Below are 22,097 nucleotides of genomic sequence, written 5' to 3'. Positions count from 1 at the left end.
CTCGGTTGCTGATCCTAATGTGGCAAATCTTTAGAATTTTAGCTCTGAAGAGTTTTTGCTCCTCGCAGATTTTCATGTGGAGGGTCAATTGAACACAGGACAGTATGGAAAATAATGAATTATATAATTTTAAAAATTAATAATCATTTAGCCTTCAAAATATCAACAACTTTCCTGGCGTTTACTGTAAAGATGTTCTAAAAACTAAACTGAGATAAGAAATACATTCCTGAATATTATGTGACTACATCCCGTAATTTTCTCGATCAGGACCCACTGCTAATATTCTGATATGACTGAATGTTTGTCCTCTGTTTTAAGGGCTTCTCTTCATGTCTTCGCACAGGGGAATAAGCCAGGCAGAGAAAGCTGTTTTCAGTCCCTCTGACTGTAGCTGTGAGGGACAGTAGGAGCCAGAGTGAAGACCATCATGCATGCAGGTTCCATATATGAAGGGATATAGAACTTTTTTTACATTTACAAACTTTCACGAATGATCCACAAAAATGCCACTCTCCATAGCTGCTCAACTGACTGGTTTGCCCATCAGTTCAAAGAGATGTCAAGATAAATGCATCCTCCATAATCTGTTTAACCTGCTGCATCAACCAGAGTAATTTAGTCACATCACACTGTTTACTTTTCACTGCAGTCCACATATTTAAGTAGCCTATTAAGTGAAATCATACGAAATGTGGTGGGATAGACCTAAATTTTACTTTTTTGAGTTTACATTACAGTAATTTACAGAGGTTTTTCCACATTCTGCTTTTCTCCAATACAAAGACATGCTGTCCAATCAGTGTTAGAAAGACAACTTTATTTTGACTGATGGCTCAGAATGATCACATTTTCAGTTTAACTGAATTATTATAACTAGCTGGGTTTAACTCGTACCATAAGAAACAATGACAATGTGTAACCAGATAAAATACTTACTGTCCCCAACGAGTATTTACAATAGGCAACAGACAGATGAACATGTAAAGATTAGAGGAAGATGGCACTAAGGTTATATTTGTGTTTATCATTCCCACTGAGCAGAATGTTTAGTGCAGATTATTTGAGTGCAATACAGGAAGAAAGCGTTAGTTTTGATCTGCTCATCTCGTTTTCTGCTTCTGTGTTCTGTCTAATTGGTTTTTCTTTTTAGTGTCACAGCAAGAAGACAGAAAGGAGTCTCACCCTTTTAAAGGGGTTGTTTTTTCACAGTAGAAAATTCAGTTCATTTTTTTTTCTAGTTTTTTTGCTCAGTGCTATCATGTTTGCTCATGTTTGATTGGTGTTTGCAGTGAACCTTGTTCGGCTTTACCAGAAACAAAGGTTCACTTTGAGCCTGAAATGACCCGGAACCCTTGTTTGAATGCTGGGGGGGGTTCACTCCGGCCGCAACTCACAGCTGCATGTAAAAGGTGGATGGGTCGAGGATGATGCCGCTGCTGGCGGCGTCCCCGGCGTGGCCCTGGCACGACGGCCCCCCGGCCCGGTCCCCCTCCCCCACGGGCGGCGTCGGTGAGTCCTCGCCTTCGGTGGCAGCGGCGGCGATGGGGTTGCTGTATATGAAGTAAATCCCTGCGCCGTCCCGGGCCGCGTCCTGCCGGCGGAGCAGGGAGAACGGGTTTCGCAGGCTCGGCGTCCTCGTCAGCGTCCGCACCGCCACGGCTTCCTCCGGCCGGTCACGACCGACCGCGCTCTCGTATACCCGGGCCTGCTTCCTCTGCCTTTGAAATGCAAATGGAGTGGCTTCAGGGCCGAGCAGAGACGCCCGCACATTCAGCCAGGAGAGGCTCTCCTCACAAGACTAATAACCGCTCCCCACAGGTTCGGGTAATAACACGGCAGCAACGCTATATAATTGAGTACCTTCCCCTTTATGTGCTCGTGACGCATTTAGAGAGAAGAGACTCCGGCGCGTCAGTTGCTGCGGTGCTACCTTGTTTTGAAATGAAGCAGATTGAACCCAATGTTGCTGCAGTTCAGCTAATGTGGCCAATTATTGCTTCTTGTTTTTCATCTCACTCATTATCATAGACAGTTTTCCTTTTTTTCTGTTTTTCTATCTGTATTGCTTCTTTTCAGGTAGGAAAGCCATTGTCACACAAGCAGTGTGAGGCTGTGCAGGGTTGTTGTATCAGTATGAGCTTGCAGGAGGAGCAGAAAGTCACAGGACAGGCATATCGCATTGAGCAGTCAGGCTGCCTTCAATCGTGACAGGTGTCACCCAGCGTACAGGCACCGCTGCCCAGACTGTCGGACCCCCCTAATGATCGGTCTGTGGGATTCAACCGTTTGCACTTTAATCCCCAAGTCAGTGCCACACTTATGGGTGTCCATCAGGGCATCTGCTCTAACATCTTGATTCATCACTACTCTCAGTGTTACTGACACCACCTCATTCTGTTACGCCAGTCCTGCAAAAGAGCATGTATGTGATCACTGTTTAACCATTTAACTGCTGATGAACATCATGATGCTAGGGGACTTGCAGTATGAAAATGATCACAAAAGTGAAGCATGATAGTGTCTCCATCTTGGTGAGGTATTCTGACTCTTGGTCTCCCAGATCATGGAACGTTGTTAGCAAACTCTTATACACTCTTGCCAGGTTAGAATTGTCTGGCTGTGAGCACACCAGACTGAGAGTATGCTGTCTGATTTGGTCAGTCACAGTATGCTGACTCGCCACTCACATGCTAAAGAAATGGAGGTGTTCCCCTTCACATAAGTGGACATTACATTATAGGTTACAGGTTACATTACATTATAGTCATTTAGCAGATGCTCTAATCCAGAGCAGTTTACAAAGGCAAAAATTTTATCCATTCATATAGCTGGATATTTACTGAGGCAGGTATGGGTTAAATACCTTGCCCAGGGGTATGACAGCAGTACCGCAGCGGGGAATGAACCCAGCATCCTTCTGGTTATGATCCCTGTTCCTTACTACTACACCACAGTGCTGCCCATACTAATGAATCTTATCTTGGTTTGATATTCAGCAGGGGAAGTCACCTCTGTGACCGATGAGCTGAAGTGTTTATACTGCGGACACAGTCATCTATGTGTATCACAGTCAGGCACGAATGATCAGTAACATTGATGCCAATATCCTTATTTCTGAGAGTATATTCTTCTTAGTTTTAGAAACATTCATGTGTGAATAGAATGATTCCTATGTTTTGATATTATTTTAATATATAATTATATTATGAAATAATTTCTAATATTTTAAGACTAACTTTGACATGTTTTTTTCACATTGCACCACTGACTGGTGGAAAAATCCATCCAGTATAACTATGATCTAGTTTCTGTTGATATCATTATGTGAGATTGATAGGGGGTATTATGTGTCTATATATTTATCCAAAAAGGGGAAGAAAGTATTATCCAGTTGGACTTACAAACATTCGTGGCATTGTCAGTATTGCTTTACTGCTGTGGATGTTGGGAGTTGGAGAAACAGCATCTCACCTCCTCCGGGTGTGGTAAGAGATGCTGCAGAAGACCCCAGTGAAGGTGAGAATGCACAGCGCCAGTGAGGTAATGGTTATGTTGAACACTTTGAACTCTGGAACAGAAGTTTAAAGCAAAAACTCAGGACTGTCCATACAGCTGCAGGTGGTGAATCAGCCAGAGGGGTATTCAAGAAGAATGCGAACAGGGTTCCTACAGTAAATATTTTTAGCTGTATGGGAATGTTTGTGTGCTAATGACCTTCAGAATTTCAACAAGTTGAGGTCACATGGTTGCAAGTATTCTAAAATTCAGTGGCTGGTTTGGAAATCATGCAGTGAGGTGTATAGGTTTACATTGAGAAATGCACCCAAAACATGTTGACATTAAACCACCACCAACACAAGTGTAGAGTCTGGCAATATAATACTTCAAGGTGTACAAAATGTAAGCCAGTATCCCAGTTAAAGTGGTCATTTGTTGTCTAAAATACAATTGCAAAAACATTATCTGTACCTCAGCAAGTTGATCTGTTCTGCTGCTCTCTCTAAAGCCACCTCAGATGGATTGTGTAACGTAGTCACTGCTTCAAACTTCTGATGCTATCATATATTTCCCGTGTAGCAGTATGCTTTCAAAATAGACATCTCACACCAGACAAAATGCCCAGACAGAAAGAGCTGTGCTTCTACTATGATACTGTACGCCCACTTGTAGCAGAGCTGTTTACCTAAAATTATTTTTGTATACTGCAACAGGTATCCACATTCTGAACTTTTCACACCCCTGTCTGGTCCTCCCAAACTCTTCCCAGTGTCCTTTGGAAAGGGCACCCCCTCCCTCCTCCCCCATCCCCTTAAAAAAAAAAAGCCCCAATGTGGTCACTTACCATGGACCGCGTCGTTCATTTCTCTCTCGGCTGTCCCCAGAACGGCGGTCCTGTTGAAACCGAGGGCGACCGTAGAGGCGGCAGCGCTCCCGTTCATGTTGCCATTGGCACTGCCCAAATGAATTCAGACGGGTCTCGGCCGAGGGACCTCAATAGCCCGAGCCATGTGACGCAGCCCGCCTGGGTGCGTTGCTGTGGAAACTTGTCCCCCCCTTTTTTTTTGTTGTTGCTGGCGCCCTTTATTCCTCCGTCTTGTCCCCTGTTTACAGATTATTCAGGCCATCTTTGACAAACTGTGAGCAGAGGCCCACTTGGAATGCTTATAATGAACACGGCGCCACAGCCACACAAAGCTGACACAGTCAGTGCTGCTGTGCCTTATACGTTGACCAACAATACTGGAATTTTTATTTAATTAATTTTACTTTTCCTCAGAGAGGTTGTGGGAAAGGAGTTTGATGGATTAAAGTGTATCGGGTGGTAGGACTTAAGAACAGTTTTTTGTGATATTCATTTCTGCAAGGGACGTTGTGTTGGACAGGAACCGACAAGACATAGTTTGTTAGGTATCAGCACAACTGAGCAATATTTAATGATACCAGCATACTCTTGGTTGTCCACGCTGTATTCCAAAATGGACAAGTTTGCAACGGGTTCCATTTTTTGAGATGTCCAAAGAACTTTTCAGTGTATCTCCAGTTGAACGTGATCCAAAAATGTGATGAGCATGAATTATTAAAGAATGTGGGATACATTAAAAAAAAACCAACAAAAAAAAACAGAATGCTATTGTAGGGGCTCCAGTGCTCTGGGTACAGACAGCACTGGAAGTTCAATCCAGACACTAACAAAGAAGGCATTCTTCAAGCCTTCATGCTTAATTTCACTGCACAGCAAGCCAGTTATACAATATGTTTTGGGTCTCTTAAAACAAAAGAGACAGATATTGCGCATATACCATAGGTCTTATTTTTGGCAAACGTGCCATATTTAGAACAATTTTCTAATTGAATTAATTTTTTTTCATGTCTAATAGGCTGTTATTCAAATGCATTAATACTACGATAAATATGCCAACACGTCCTTTCTGTCTTTTAGTCTCAAACGGTATGCACTAAACACGCATGCAAGATGTAATGTACTGGTGCACAAGGTAAACAACTGAACGCAACTTTGCTCTCTTTCAGAAAAGTTACGATTGTATGTGTGAACTAATCACAAAATAAAACGGTACGCAGTATGCATGGTAAAAGACTTATCTCCCACGTCCCCCATTACTCATACTCTCACCAGAAACAAATGAAATGGTAACCACAGGAACGAGGAAGGTAGGTGTGCTTGGTGTACTGTACCCTTATGTGACAGTCTGTCACCCCAGGGCAGTTCTTAGTGTGCTGGCTCTTATACAAGCACAGTCTGGCTGTGCTGGAGGAGCAGACCTGCCAGGAGGCAGCGACAGGTGTGAGGGAGGCCAAGGTCTTCCATCACGCCCCCCTGTGTGCTCCTTTCTCATGCAAAGCTCCAAGCGGCCTTTCGCATTCACGAGGTGTTCTTGGTGGTCGGTTAGCGTCTTGGCGCTCTCTCAGGTGTCACTGCAGCCCCCCTTTTTATTGTTTCCCTGCAGTGGGTTCGCATTGGCAATCGCAGGCAGGAGAAGGATGTTCAGGTTATTTGACAGCAGCGGCTGAGAAGGAGCATTGATAGCAAGCAGTGGGAATCCTCAAAGAACGAAGTCTTTGAACCGGGTCTAAGGGGACTGAGTTGCATTATTTTCGCTTAGCGGACCCTCTTATTCAGAGTCACTTGCGTACAGTAGCTTACAGTTTTTACGTTATCCATTTATACAGGTGGATGTTTACTGAGGCCCACTGGGGAATTACAATCCCTGCTCCTTACTACTACAATACACTCTTAGCCTATGGCAGGGACAATAATATGCAAACTGGAGCAATCTAACAGACATGAACTGCTGAGACCAGCAAGACTCACGCCTACGAAAGGTCTAAATGGTTAACGGCATAATATGCAGTATACATACAGTGCCACCTAGTGCATATAGTATTTGTACATAACTGCAAAAAAATGTATTTAAATTTTTCTTTCTGCGCTGGTAGTGTTGTTTTTTAATGATCTCTGACATGCCTCACTTTCAGAACCTTGGACCTCTGGATTGCAATTTTATTACATGTGGTATGACAACTGAAAAAGAATAGGAGCCAGGTTTAGGAGATTTCAGTGCGGAAGCATGGGTCTAATGGGTGCCTCCTAAATCATGAAACACGCTTTGTCATCACTTAAGCTAGTTAAATGATGACGTTGTGACAGTATCCGTTATATATCTTCTAGATTCAACATGAGTTTAAAAATAGTTTACAAGGTTTTACATAATTTCACGATAATTTAAAATCTCTGTGCAATCTATATATTGTGTATAGAAGGACATAAAAAGTTGAATGATAAAGTGGACAGGTTGTTCAGCCCAACTAGCTTTGTCATTTTGCCTATAGGCCAGGTAACTATAGGCCATTTTGCCTATAGGCTACAGTGTAACTAGCACTGTGTCATGATAAAAGCCTGGTCCACAATCAGATGGGCAGTTTCTAAATTTATCCACTTGGAAGAAACAGTGCTTTCCTATTTAGTGCTTGATGACCTTCTTGAGCTTATTTTTTCCGAAGTGATGTTATGAATCTATTTATAGTTTTCCCCTGATAATGTGCATCTTCAATTCCTTCTTGTGGATCCCACAAAGCCACTTGCCTGGAGTTTGGCTTTGGGCCTGGTGGGGGTCACTTCCCTTGGCTTTTGCCTCCCTCCTTGGTGTGGGGGGGTTGCAAAACTGGGCCAGGCAGCTGTGCTCTTCTGTGTTCCATTGAGTAGAAATGAGTGGCTTTCTTCTTGTTTAAAGCAGTGGAACATAGAGAAAACAGAGGCCCAATAAACTTTCTCACTGTTTCTTCATCTCACAAGGCTCTTGTCCAATCACACACCTGCACTGGGAACCATCCATTTACCCAATGCTAAGTTTTTTTTTTAGCCATTTTGTTTGTGTTTATTGCATTACATGCATTTAGAAGCACAGTAGAACATAAACTATATGTGAGTGTTAAACTGTGTACAACTACTGACTTTGTTGTATATGCTTCATGGCATTTAATCACTTGTATTTTTATATCTACAATAGCATCAGTGCATGTCTTTTTGCTTTTCTCTCTTGCTTTAACTGTCCTGGTCAGTTCTCTGGTAATGGCTGCAGCTGAACTGCCATACAATCATTAGTCATATGATCAGGTCACCTGACATGCACACATGACTGCATACCACTAGGTGTCAGTGTTTACACATTAATTTTTCATTATATATAAATTTGCATGTCTCTATTACTTCGTTATCATGCTTATTTAATGTTTCAAAACCACATTAAATCAAAGTTATACTAGATATACCAAAGTTATGTGTATAAGACATATGTCTTGGATTAGCACGGAAATGTTTACTTGGTGGGCAGGGTTGCCAAGGGGTTTTGTGGGAAAATCTATCCTGAAAATGTCATTTTTGTGTATCATTTTTCCTTGGTCAAATTTGTCTGTCCAAATAATAATTTAAAGCCAACAATTATGGATTTTGAATAATTACCTCAGCAGAGGGTAACAAATGAAAATTGGGCTGGAATTGCAAAATAATAAGTTGAAAGTATGGAGGTGAACATGCCAAATGGAGGTTTGAGAGAGCTCATTTGCAGAAGGTGTACAGTTCTTCCAGAGTAAACTGACTGGTGAACTTTGGCAGAAACTACTGTAATACCATTGTAGGTTCCCATCAATCACTAATGCAACAGCAGTGTGATGCAGTGGTTATGGTCTTGTAACCAGAGAGTTACATGTTCATTTCCCAGGTGGGGCACAGCCAGTTTAGCCTTGAGAAAGCACTTAACCAGAGTTTCCACATATCCACATATCCAGCTGCATCAGTAACTCCTAGCACACACAGGCCTTGCACTGTATTTTGTCTAAGCGCGGCGGTGTAGCATAGCAGAAAGGAGCAGGACTTGTAACAAGAAGGTTGCTGGTTTGATTCCCTGCTGGGGCACTGCTGCTGTACCCTTGGGCAAGTCACTTAACCCAGAATTACCTCAGTAAATGTCCAGCTGTATAAACTGATAACATTTAAAAACTGTAAGCTGTGTAAATTGTTCTGGATAAGAGTGTCTGCTAAATGACAATAATGTAATGTGAGGTTAAGAAAGCCATGTAACTACCCTGGATGAGGGCAGCAGCTGGACTGGGAATGTATAAATACTGACATGGTGGGTGCATTTTGTCTGATCCAGTCCTGGGAGCTCTTCCTACCAATATGATGTGCAAGTCACTGATTTTACATTCCTTATTTAACTCTGTGGAATGAAAGTCACTGTGTCTGCATTGGGTGCACCTTTGTTGGTTTTGCTATGCTTTACTGGTTTGAACTGTTGAACTATTGTCCAGCAGCAGTTATATCAAGGCACTCAAAGTATCAAAATTTAGATGGATAAAATTCTTCGCTATAGATGACCTTGAAGTAGGATGGCTGCATTTACAGTATATTTTTTATTTCCACTATCTGATCTTTGTGGATGCATATACACTGACTAGAGCAGTATGAACCATTGAACTGGAGTTCTCAACAGTTTTGGGTGAAAAGCATCTAATGCAGTGATGAACGGTGATCAGCAGGGGGCAGAGTCAAATACTGCACCTACTTTCACAAATGATTTATAGAAGGCCATTTTTGATAGTGTTCAGCTCTCAGGCAGCACCGTTATGATTTCACATGGCCCTTATGTGTGGCTTTGCCATGGAATTCGGCATACACTAACATACCGTGATTTATAGGAGCAGTTTGCAAATGTTCCATGACTTGTAAAAAAAAAGAAAAAAAATCCAGTTTAATTTTAATGTGACCTTGTTTGACCTTTTCATTGCAGGGGCCTGTGCTCATATGTGTTCTTACGTGTTCATAAAGATTGTTTTTCATCCCTTGTACACTTTTGTTTTCACTTGGGATCCTGTCTGACAGAGTAAGGAACTCATTTTAAAACAATACATTATAGTGAAGCTCAATAATCAAAACCAGAGGATACTCCAGAATTTCACGTGCATTGATCTCAGCATTTGTTGAATTGCTTTATTTGTCTATTAAGTCTCATCAATTGAAAATAATCTATTCTGCAATGCCCTGTACATAGACTTCATTCTCTCTGAGCAATAATGTCCTTTGTAAGAATAAAAAAAAAATACTCGAAAAGCCATTAACCATGTGAACCCTATGCCTGAAATTTAACAGCTAAAAATCTGTGGATCCAATGCTACTTTCTGCTGTTTAAATACTGGAAAAAAACATCATTGATATCTTTACACCCTAATTGCTCCAAGCTCCTTATTGTCCAAAGCGGACAAGTCTCCATTAAACTTTGTTTTGGTTTTCAAGGACTCTTACTCTTTTTTGCTCATTAATTAATTCATAAAGTAAAAGGGAAACGAAGAGGTCATTCAGCCAACAGTTTGCAGTATCTGCTTGCTGGATCAGCACAGAACAAGGGACTGAATCTGATGGTGGTTTTACCCTGCAATTTCAGCTTGCATGAGTCGAGAAATGGTTAGACTACATCCCACCTGAGGATGACACATATACATGACTACTACTAATGTATACCCAGGATTAACCCTTTAGAGCCTGCCACGTTTAGGGTTTTGTGGAAGAGTGACATTTTTAAGAAAATATGTATTAAGAATCATGAGAAAATAAGCAATCCCTCACATGAGCTCTTCTGACATGGGAAGAGTGAGACAGCTGTCAGTAATTCAGTCCATTGATGGGATGGCACTAGGGCAGCAGTACTTTTATAATTGAACTGCAACAATTTTGAAAGAGTTTCCAGACATTTTCAGTTAACTGAACCCCAGTTAAATGAGCAATTATACATAAGGCTGGAAGGTGTTCTGTTTTAATGAATAAAAAACAACCTTGACAAATGTTTTCAGATGCTTGGAGCTATACCAGCTCGCAGCTATGCAGCGTGCAGAGGCAATTTGCACCCAAGGCTCTCTCTGAAAGCCTAGTTGGATTGGTGTCAAGGGGTCGTGTGCAGGTTCATTCTGAACCAAAATGCATTACGATGGGTTCGGGCTATGCATGACAAATAGTTGTTATATGTCTTCAATTGCCAGCCTGAGATAAAGACGCAGTAGTAGATTGTATCAGTGGCAAATAGTTTCATGTGATTTTGTACAAAATTAGCTGCACTTCTCTTTGCAGGAAGTGAAGCACACCCAAGCTGAATGGAAAGAAGCCGTTAGCTCATATCTCTACAACCAACTGCCAGGGCAAGCAGAATGTTTTTGACTAGATTTTTTTCCTCAATGTTCATGTTAAATCTGACACACACATACAAAATTTAAAAAAAATAAATCCCTGGTGACTGTAATAACCTCTGAGGTCAAAAATGCTTCTCACCTTTGAAAGCATACAGTAACATTCAATCATTTTTTTAATCAACCCCATATATACATATATATATATATATATATATATATATATATATAATTTAAATTGTGATGAGTAAACTGAATAGGCAGACTTATGAATGCATGGTACGTCCAGCCACACAGTTATCCCGAGTTTTATTTTCCCCATTGGAGCAGGCCTAGCAGCCTTTTAAAGAGTGGATCTGTATTTAATAGAACGCATGCACGATTCTAGCCGGGCTGACCATAATAATTTTCTCTTTTGACAGGAAAGACTTAAAACAGTTACCGTGACAGCGTGGGTGTGCAATTTGTTAAAGTTTTGAGAGCGCTCCAGCCTCACTTGTTCCGGGCTGGAGATGTGAGAGGGCTCATGAGCTCAGTCCGTGAGCAATCCGCCAATTGGCAATGACTGGGGCCAAGCCACAGAGGCTGAGCTGCAAACCAAAAGCACAATACTAATAATAATAATAATAACAACAACAACAACAACAACAACAATAATCATTACCATCATCACAAACACAATCACAATCAGACTCAGAATTTTAAAAAAGAACAGGATTAACACATATCAAGTGCTCACTTTATAAAAAAATGACAGAACACACCATAGCTCATTGTAGTAGCCTACCCCACCTCTTGTACAATGCAGTTAGCATATCAAAGCTGATAAAGATAGAGCTGAAATGGTACTAAAATCACACATAAAATAAGGATCTGCTCAATGCTAATGTTGGACTGCTAATGCTCCAGAGCATGACTGCAGCCATTAAGCATCACACAGCACTGCACATGGTGGGAAACACATGGGAAATGAAGGGCCAGTGACCAACTGAGAAACGCTGCCCTCTGAAGGCATGATGACAGCTATGTACATAACTGCAGTATAGTATGGTGGTTAGAAAACAAAATAGTCAAAAGGTGTCTAGTTCAAGGCCTGGGAGGGAGCACTGCTGTTCTTGCTTGCTGTGTAAGAGGAGCTCAAGCCTCACCCTCCAGCCAGACATACTTGGGCAGGGTGCAGATTTCCAGCCTAACACAGCACAATGCTGGACCGTCCCCAGCCTTCTCTGTCTCATCCCCATCGGCAGTCTTGTTCTCTCAACCTATCGGCCATGTTGGCTCGGCTTGTTATTTACGGCTTGGCTGCCGCAAAAAGCGGAGACAGTGTGGGAATGGCCACAGACGTTGAACAGAGACACTCATCACCCACTTCTCCCCACATAGAGAGTCCCTACTGGTGGCTTGGAATCAAGTGAAGAATGACAATATCATTGTAATGACAGACCCCTCCACTAGAGGGCTCTATGAGTCTTGTACAAGACTCTTTAGTAGTCTGTATAGACATGAGTACTGCACTGTACAGACACCTGTTGGATAACATGAGAATGAACATTATATCCAGATAAGCATACAAAAAGGCCACAAAAGGTTTTGAACATATCAGGAGTCCAGAATATGTAACTTAATCTTAACTTAATGTGCCTTTTAGATGGCTTTCAGATAGATAGCTGCAAGGCTACTGGATTCCACTGCAACTGTAAAGTATACATTTACATTTACTTTTATTCATTTGGCAGAAGCTTTTATCCAAAGCAACTTACAAGTGAGGTACAATACAACACAAGCGAAAGAACCATACAGAGTCAACCATATTAGAAGTACTGCACGACAAAGTTCCAAAGGTTGGCCAGGCGAGGTACCAACTAGCAGGTAAAGCTAGCAAGTGCGTTAAACCATTACAATTTTGTTTTTTTAATTTTATTTTATAGTTTTGTAGGAAATCGTTTTAGTCATGAGAAGTTCCTTTAGGGGGGAAGTGTTTCAGGTGCTCAGGTGAGAACGGAAGCGCTGCGTCTTCAGTTTGCTATACACCAGTAAAATAAGAGTATGACTATTGTGGTAGATTTTTCAGACTATAAAATTAGTCAACTGAGTAACTAAGGAGTCTCAAGCTAACAGTCATTTCTTGACCTTAATTAATGTGAACATATTAAATGTATTAACTTGTCTCAAATTTATTAATTTACCCAGTTAGCACAAATTATGTTCAAATGTGGTCACCAGTGTCCAGTTTATACAAATTCTCATGCCACATTGTACTTGGACCTTGTAAGTCATTTGGGATAAGTGCAAAATGATGGTAACATGCATACAAATAAATAATGGTAGAAGAAGCATTACTCAGTAAATGGTTCAACCAAGCATAAGGCCTCATTGGGCAAGAGACAGACTGGAAGGAATATCTCACATGCAACAACCCTCCAGGCCCGAGAAACAGTTTCGAGTCGGGAATTTGTTTGAACTCAGCTAAACTGAAGCTAAGCACATTTCAAAGGTAATCTTGCATACCCTATGACGCACCCACCAATTAATGAAGGCGTAAAACCTCCATCTCTGTCCAGAGGCGTGAAATATACATACATTCAATGTCACATGGCGTGAAATCCCACCTAAAGCCCGCGGCTCTGTGGGAGCTGGGTGCTTCACCGCAGGACGCGAGCGGTGACGAAAGCGAACAGGCTACGTGCTGAAAGCACTGGTGCAGTGTACATGCACACTCGATCTGCTCAAATGCATGGCACTGGTTTTTGCCAGTGCTCTTTTTCTCTAAGGTGAACCGTGACAAGGAGCAGGGTGAGCCCAAATGCTAACTGAGATGACTTGAGACACAAAAGATTTTGTTCAAAGAAAACAAGGTTGCCGTACCTTTACAGCAAGCAGGCAGGCAGGCATGGCAACTCAAGACTGAGCAAACACATAAAGGGCAAGGCTTAGATAACAAAGAACACAGGTGTAACCAATGGCTAATTAACACAGGTGAAAGACATTACAAAAATGAGACATATAACACAGGAAGCTGGTGGCCAACCTGGGAAGCAGCAGCTACATTCTTGTCAGTGAACTGGAGAGAGTTGGCCTTCTCCATGCTTGTGCCACTTAAGGATACCCTGCCTTGCTTCAAAACGGCAAGCCAAAGACAGCGTCTGAAACAAGAGCCTACCCACTGCATCCCACTCATGCCATGCTTGCACTATGCTCAATTTGAATCGCCATTACTGTGAAAAGTTTGCTTGAGAGAAGACGTAAATCCTATCACAGGCTCTATAATAACCAAGTAATTATGGTTTGCTGGTGTGCCAAGGCGCGGCACAGCTGCATCACAGAAGAATTGTGGGAAATTACGGCTGTATTATATGTATGAACGGGCCTGCTGCTTCACTCCAAATTCAAAACGAAGCCAGCAAGTGGCAAAAGGAGGAACATGTCAAGTGGACCCACAGAGTGTGGTTTCGGTGACCGGTCCTTCCCAATGCAATTCTCACTGACCAGGTTCTGACCTCCTTGAATCACGCCACCTTTCCCAGAATCCTCTGCTCGCGTTTCCGCCACCTCCGTCCCATCTGCGAGGGTGTTAGTGCCTGTCAATGAGAGAAGATTCCCAGCTTTCACAAAAAGCCCTGATCTGCACACCACAGCATTTCCATAGGTCCCAAAATTCTCTGTTTTCTTTTGACTTGTCCAAACATACATTGAGTGTGATTAACTCCCAGTGTGAGGGAGCAAGTCAAACCAAGAGCACAGCTGTCTTGACGTGTTGAGTTATTGTACATTAATAAGAAATGTTCTTATATGGAACAAAAAAAATACAAGAGGCAAATCAGATATGAAGCCATTAATCTTGCTGTCATGTGTCGGGGGATGGTTTTACTGAATTACTCACTATTGTGGCTCTCCTGCTCCTGCCCAACAGAAGAAACCAGTCAACAGAAACTGGCACTGATGAGCCAGGAACGGTTAATGCCATTGAAATGATGTCACCTTGATGATCAATAACCAAAGAGCTGGGCTTTAAGAGAAACTTGAGCAATGAGGCCATTTTGTTAGTGTTACAATAAATAAATAGGTTTATAAAAATAGGCCCCATTTTTATCCAGATTGAGTGTTTGTGGTCACTCTGTATCTCCACAAACTTTTGTAGCTGGATTCCTGGGTGGTCAAAATCACATTTAGGTCTCGTGCCGTAACAGAGATTAGTGCTAAGGGTTGCTGTCTCATTGGTGCATGGGTTGTTGCCTCATATCTTGCCAAACATTTTACATTACCCTACATTAGATTCATTTAGCAGATGCTCTTATCCAGAGAAACCTGAGAAATGGATATAAAATAGATTTATATATTTTCTCTGGATTCATGATTTCAGATGGCTCCACAAATGATAATCTGCACTGTCTGAAAAAGCAAAGTAAAAAGATAAACACATACCACAAACTAAGTATATTTCTTTTTTTTTCATAATTCACAGTTCCTACCTGTGAGAAACAACAACCGAGTGATGGAATTACAGAGATGCATTGCGCACTGCACTTTCCACTCACAGGGCTCTGTGAGTGAACTGCAGTGTGGCGGGAGCTGCTTGGTTATGCTATTAGGCGCTTAATGAGTAACACTCTGCCTTGATCTGCCGTACTCACACTTCAGCACGTCTCCCCCCGTGAGCCTGTGCTTTTCCAGCACACTAGAACAAGCCTTTAATCTCGTTCAAATGACACATCTGTCTGGCTCTTGGCAGAAGCGCACTTGGCCTTGATCGCAGACGCATATAAATATTGCACTAATCTGTGGGAATTGTGAACACGCTTTGTCTGGGGCACAATGGCAGCAGCAAGTTTTTTTTTTTATAAACCTGTAATTCCGGCTTGCCGAGAGAAGGGATTCGACACATGACTTCAAAAGACTGTTTTAAAAAGACAAAATTGATAGTTGGTAAAAAAAAATTAAAAGGCCAATTTAATAAATTATACATTAGATCTTGAAAAAAAAACATTTATAAAAACGAGATAAAGAAACTGGTAGCTTTAGTTTTAGTTTATTGCACTCATCATTGTATTAGTCATTGCATAGGAAAGCCATTTGGATGAGCCTTAAACTTACAGTACCAGTCAAAGGTTTGGACACACTTTTTCTTCTTTATTTTCTACAATTTTCGACATCAGATCTATGAACTAACACAAATGGAATCATGCCTTGACCAAAACGGTGTCATAAACAAATCAAAACTATCTTATGTTTTAGATCCTTCAAAATAGCCAAAAGAAATTCAAACATAGGCATCAACTTCATGATTTATAGTTTCCCTAAGAAACAAATTTCAAGCATTTAAACATAAGTCTTTAGATGTCTTTGAATGGATGTTTCCCATTATCTTAATCAGGTGTGTCTAAATATTTGACTGGTACTGTACTAATCAGCATTCATACACCAGGGAAGGGATGACGGGTCTGTAGGAGAAGACCTCTGGTGAGTGATCAGACAGGCTTTACCACTCATGTCAGATCAGGTCATTCCTGAGGTAGAGTTTTAGTGTGTGTCTCAGAGCAGATATTCACCTTTCACTGCCTGTGCTTTTTGGCATGCTTTCCTCCCATAATTATCCCTATTCTACTCTCATCTTGGTAAAAGGTAATATTCTGGCTGCCAAACTGTAGGAGAAGGGTGGATTGTCTCCATAATGACTAATCCTCTATAGCAGGGTCATTCACAGCAGTGTGAGTCTGCAGAGCCGAGCTTCCACTTGATAAAAATACCAGACGTAGAGACATTCAGAGTGTATAAAAGTGTATTTCTTCTCTGTATAAAAAGTTACCAGAAACGATTTTTTCTTTACCCAGTTTTGAAAGCATGCATTTTAAGTGTATAACAAAAATAATGGCAATGAATTTTAATGTCATGCACCTGTGTCCACAAATGCAGAAAACATGCTAAAAACAAGCAAAAATTCCTGCTGAATATGTCCCAGGCTAAACCCTATTGACATTTGGAGGGCAATGTGACCCATGGTGGGCAATCTGCTGACTTGTAGAAAAGGGAAGGCCAATGAGACAACTCCACAGAAGCATGTAGTAAAGCAAACTGCATTACCTTAACTTTCATTTGGATGCAAACTATTTTAATCTAATTAGTTATAACTAATAACTGGCTATAAGTTAATAGTCTTTCTAACACGTATCACTGCTGAACTTTGTGTGTGAACATAAATTAATCCAGCGCATGAACAGTAACATGTTTTATTCCGTTATGTATCAGAAATGCTCACCCTCAGATGCATCGTTTATATTGAGGAAATGGAGGAGTAGAAAGGTCTGATGGCATGGCAGAGAGGCAGCTTGCCAGTCTCACTGCGGGTAGAGTGGGCAGTGATCACAAAGGGAGCAACACAGAGATACAGAGAGATACAATCTACCACTATGAGAGTCCTCACAAGAAACAGGTTGTTCTGCAGTGGTGCAGTGGCCTTTTACAGCAGCTCCTGAGCCAAATTACGAGCGATGTTTATGCAACATGAATGTTAATATGCAGCAGGAACGCAGGGACGGCGCACAGCCACTGAGTGTTAATGCATCCCAGAGAAGGTGTTAGAATAACCAGCTGAACTTTCAGCCGTTAATGGGGATGCTGCTTAGACACTTTAGACCTGGCGTCAGCTATGAGCCCTCCCGCCCCCCACCAGGTGTACAGGGTCATTACACAGCCTGTTAACTTCTCAGGTCCCCCCCTTTTAATTCACTGAGTGTTATGGCACGGGCAGCACAGCAGGCCCCCTGTGCAGCAGTGAACTGGCTCCTGGCGCACACAGGCTATGCACTGTGATTTGTCTAAGAGTGGCAGTGTAGCATAGCAGAAAGGAGCAGGACCTGTAACCGAAAGGTTGCTGGTTTGATTCCCTGCTGAGGCACTGCTGCTGTATCCTTGGGCAAGGTCCTTAAACCACAATTGCCTCAGTAAATATCTTATCCAGATTGACATAGATTACAATTTTATACAGCTGGATATTTATAAATCTGGGTGAAGGACCTTGCCTAAGGGTACAACAGCAGTGCCCCAGTGGGGAATCAAACAGGCAAACTTTTGATTATCAGCCTTGCTCCTCACCACAACACCACACCGCCGCCCCCCTGTTATAAATCAGTTTGATAGGGATGCACACACACACTAAGTGCAATATACCACAAATGCACTTAAAATGTTCAGATGCAGGTCTGTGGTTGGGTGAGGAGGGTGGATGGTTGGGGTGATTATGGTTTAGTGGAACCTGAGGTCTAGATCCTCCCTAAGATATTTTATTTATTTATTTATTTATATAGCACTTTTCATACATGTCTTTGACACAAAGTGCTTTACAGAAAGAAAAAACTAAATGAAATGATAACACAAGATAAGACAGGGATACACCATATATAAATTCTTATAAAACTCCTCCCCACACCCTCCCGTCCCAGGAATACAATAAAACAATAAAAGCTAAGATAATAAAAAACAATAAAATAATACAAACCGGGAATAAAAGAAATAAGACAAAACTCAATAAAAGGCCTTTTTAAGAAGGTATGTTTTAAGTCGTGATTAAAAGCTGAAACTGAGGGAGAGTCTCTGATATTCTGTGAGAATGTGTTCCACAGTTTTGGGGCATAAAAACTAAAAGCAGCCTGGCCTCTAGTTTTAAAACAAACTTTTGGGACAGAGAGTGGGCCAGCAGAAGATGATCGCAGTGCTCTCTCTGGTTGGTACAGTATGAGCATGTCTTCAATATATTCAGGTGTCATCCCATGTTTTGCCTTAAAAACCAAGAGTAAAATTTTAAAATCAATTCTAAAAGAAACTGCAAGCCAGTGCAGGGGTTTGAGTACCGGGGTAATGTGAGCATATTTTTTAGTCCTTGTCAGAGCCCTGGCTGCTGCATTTTGAATGACCTGCAGTTTTGCAATAACATAGCTGGGGAGGCCAGTAAACAAGGAGTTGCAGTAGGCCAGTGTAGTTGAGATGAAAGCATGCATTATTTTCTCAGAAATTGGTAGTGATAAAATGATCTTATCTTTGCTATATTTCTAAGATGATAAAATGAGATTTTGGTAAGGGATTTGATACTTTGGTAAGATAAAGAGCAGTCTGTCCGTGGAGGAGAGGCTGCTCAGCGTTTCACCGCTTCGGCTGAGTGACCATGGATCTCATTTCCTGCTGGTCTAATTAGCAAGGGAGGCAGGCCTGTCCTTCACTGCAGAGGCGTCAGGCTGAATTTCAGCAAGGGGGGCCCGATGGTAGTGCCCCAAAGATCCAACCTTCGATTACATTACACCCCATTGTCTCCTGCCAAGTGAAATGTTTATATATCACTATTTCAGTGAGTGATGGGGTGTCTCTCTCCGGCCTCAGCAATAATGGCCCGGACAGAGAGCACATTAATTTAGCTGACTAGCGTTATCACTTTACAATCTATTTGGGAAGTGTTTTACGTCACATCAGATTAAAGGCTTTGGCAAGGGCCTCGATGGAGTACTTGATTTATTTTGGCAGGTTGGTGCTTTTGTAAGCCTCCCCCCACCTCTGGTAGGCTGCTGTTTCACTGTTACACTGCTCCGCCGCTCCCCAATCCCGTCCCGTCTGAGTGGTCTCTGTGGGCCGCCTTTGCTACCCTACCCCAGCCCCTCCACACCCACAGGTGATATGAGGACACCTCTCAGCTGCTTAAACCCCGGCCTGCCCCCAACCCTCCGGCCCCCCCATTGCATTCTACAGGCAGCTTGTGTCGTGGTTTGGGCACTGCATATAGGTTTTCATCCTGGGCAGATATAAAAAAGGCCTCTGAGCTCAGTCTGTGATTACACCAATCAGAGCCTGCCTCCAGTTAAGGCCACGCCTGTTATGTTCTGTTGGCTTTCTTGTTTGATGAGGCCATTCTCATTGCTTCAGTTTTGAAGATCTGAAGGCTTCACTGCACTGTGTGTTTAATGAGAGAAATAGCAGATGTCTATTCAACTGCATTCAGCAATGAAATTCACACATAGATTGTGTGAAGCAATGAAAATCTTCTCATACAGTACCGGTCAAAAGTTTGGACACGCCTACTTATAAAAGGGTTTCACTTAATTTTTTTTTACTGTTTTCCACATTTTAGAATAACAGCAAAGACATCAAAACTATAAAACTAATTATGCAGTCACCAAAAAGTGTTAAACAAATCAAAACTATCTTACAGTTTTGCATCTCTTCTCTGAAGAATATACAATCTCTCTATCGTATATTCTTCAGAGTAGACAAAAACATTTTTTTAAATTATTTTTTTGGAAAGAAATTCACACATAGGTATCACCTTCACTATTTATATCTGTCTTAGAAACAAATTTCAAGCATTTAGGTCAAAATGTCTTTGAATGCATGTTTCGTATTATCTTAATCGGGTATTTCCAAACTTTTGACTGGTGCTGTATATAAACTGTATGAAATGCATACTGTGGTCACACATGAAGCAGTGGTTCTCTACTCAAACAATTCTGGCATGGAGCGATGGCTCTCTTATGCAGTGAGAGACAGTGCTACAGATATATGCTGATAGGGCTCAGGTCCTAGGGCTCGGATTGGATACCTCTGAATGCTCTTGAAAGGGAAACCCTGTGGTTAGACCCGCAGAGTGCAGACATTTCTCAGCTCACTCCATCCCCTCTAATGCCTTTTAGAGCACCGCTAAAAGCCTCGGCTCGGTGTCTGGCCGATAGCATCTGCCCGAACTGCCACTGATCTCAGGCTGAAGGGAAATGTACACCGAACCCGTCCCCCTGACCGGCAGACAGACTCATCAGCCTGTCCTGGTTCAGGAGGGCAGCACTCACCGCTCAAGCCCGAGAGAAAATCACAAAAATCTTTTAATGGGAATTGGAGATGTATCCTTTTCCAGGTGTTTACAGTGACGAAAGTGTCTGTAGCATCACACTGCATTGTTTACTATAATTTGCTCAAAAAGTGCATCTGGTCATTTGAGATGAACATGGAAAAGGTGGTCACCTGCTGACGCTGTGGGTGAATTCAGAGCTGATATAAAACCTAACAATAAAAGTGTCTACAGAAGCAACTGTACAAGAGGACACATCAGTTTTTACAGAGATGTACATTTTCACCCAAGTTAAGCAGTAATTTTTTTCCTCACATCATCATTCATTATGCCAGGTCACATTTTTTTCTATAATGACTGAAGGGCATTAAACAGCCCATTCTCTCTGTGACAGGCTATTTTCTCTGTAACAGGCCATTCTCTCTGTAACAGGCCAGTCTCTACAACAGGCCATTCTTTCTGTAACAGGTCATTCTCTCTCTAAGAGTTCAGTCTCTGCAATAGGCCATTTTTTCTATAACATGTCATTCAGTCAGTTACAGGCCACCCCCCCCCCCCCCCTCACTCTGGCCATTCTTTCTGTAATAGACCATTCTCTCTGTAACAGGCCAGTCTCTATTACAGGCCATTCTGTCTGTATCAGCCCACTCTCTGTGTTTCCCCGTCTTCCTTTGTTTTTCCCTTGATAAATTTGCTCATCATCTGTTTGAATCACATTGGACCATTTAAACCCATGGAATGTCAGGCACAGCGTAGCTCAGGACATGAGAGGGACACGTTGCTGGGATGATTAAAGAGAGGAGAAGAAATTCTGCAAAGCACTTCTCCTGGATCTCCTCCAGAGCATTTGCGGGCTGAGTTTTTCCATCACCCACCTCTTGGGAGAGTAAAGATCGTCTCTCGTTGAACGCCAAAGCCAGCATGATTCGACCTGTCATGTTTACACAGCATCCGCCGAATGGGAACATGGAACATGGAATAAGTCAACAGCGAAAAGTGGTTCTCAAGCATCTTTACAGTAATCCCTTTGTGAGGGCCACTCAAATGGTACCTCCTCTCTGGGTTTTGCAGGTATCTTACTGCATATCCTCTGACTATGAAGTTTATATCCACCCACACAAAATTATATTGGCCACTCTCAGATTACATGTCGCAATCTGCGGGCGCCAGTGTGGCGTACTGAGCTTGGAAATGAACTCAGAAGACAGAAGGTTGTAGGTTTGAAACTGGGTGTGGTGCTGCTGTTGTACTCCAGAACAAAGTATTTAATCTGCATTAGAACAAATACTCAGACGCATACAATAGTCACATGCAATGTATAGCAGGGCTTGTAGTTTAGTCTAAGAGTGCCAGTGTAGCATAGTGGTAAGGGACAGAGCTTGTAACCAAAATGTTGCTGGTTTGGTTCCCTGCTGGGGTGCTGCTGCTGTACCCTTGGGCCAGGTACTTAACCCAGAATTGCCTCAGTAAATATCCAGCTGTATAAATGGATATATTTGTAACCAATGTTACAATGCTAAATGACAATAATGTAAAGTAATGCCTTCTTTGAAGGCATTAAATAAACAACATACTTTTTCCG

General features: G+C 42.0%; 1 protein-coding gene across 1 annotated transcript; it reads right to left on the bottom strand.

Annotated features, from left to right (window-relative positions):
- Positions 1-841: 841 nt before the first annotated feature.
- si:dkey-246e1.3 lies at positions 842-4,450 on the bottom strand. Its single transcript, XM_036551988.1, has 3 exons — positions 4,346-4,450; positions 3,475-3,571; positions 842-1,721 (listed from the first exon to the last, which is right to left on the bottom strand). The coding sequence occupies exons 1-3, from the start codon at positions 4,440-4,442 to the stop codon at positions 1,394-1,396; spliced, it is 522 nt and encodes a 173-aa protein (XP_036407881.1). The 5' UTR covers positions 4,443-4,450; the 3' UTR covers positions 842-1,393.
- Positions 4,451-22,097: the final 17,647 nt, after the last annotated feature.

The sequence above is a fragment of the Megalops cyprinoides genome, chromosome 1 (assembly GCF_013368585.1).
Source record: "Megalops cyprinoides isolate fMegCyp1 chromosome 1, fMegCyp1.pri, whole genome shotgun sequence".
Taxonomy (NCBI): Eukaryota; Metazoa; Chordata; class Actinopteri; order Elopiformes; family Megalopidae; genus Megalops; species Megalops cyprinoides.
This window is presented reverse-complemented; position numbering and strand designations above follow the sequence as displayed.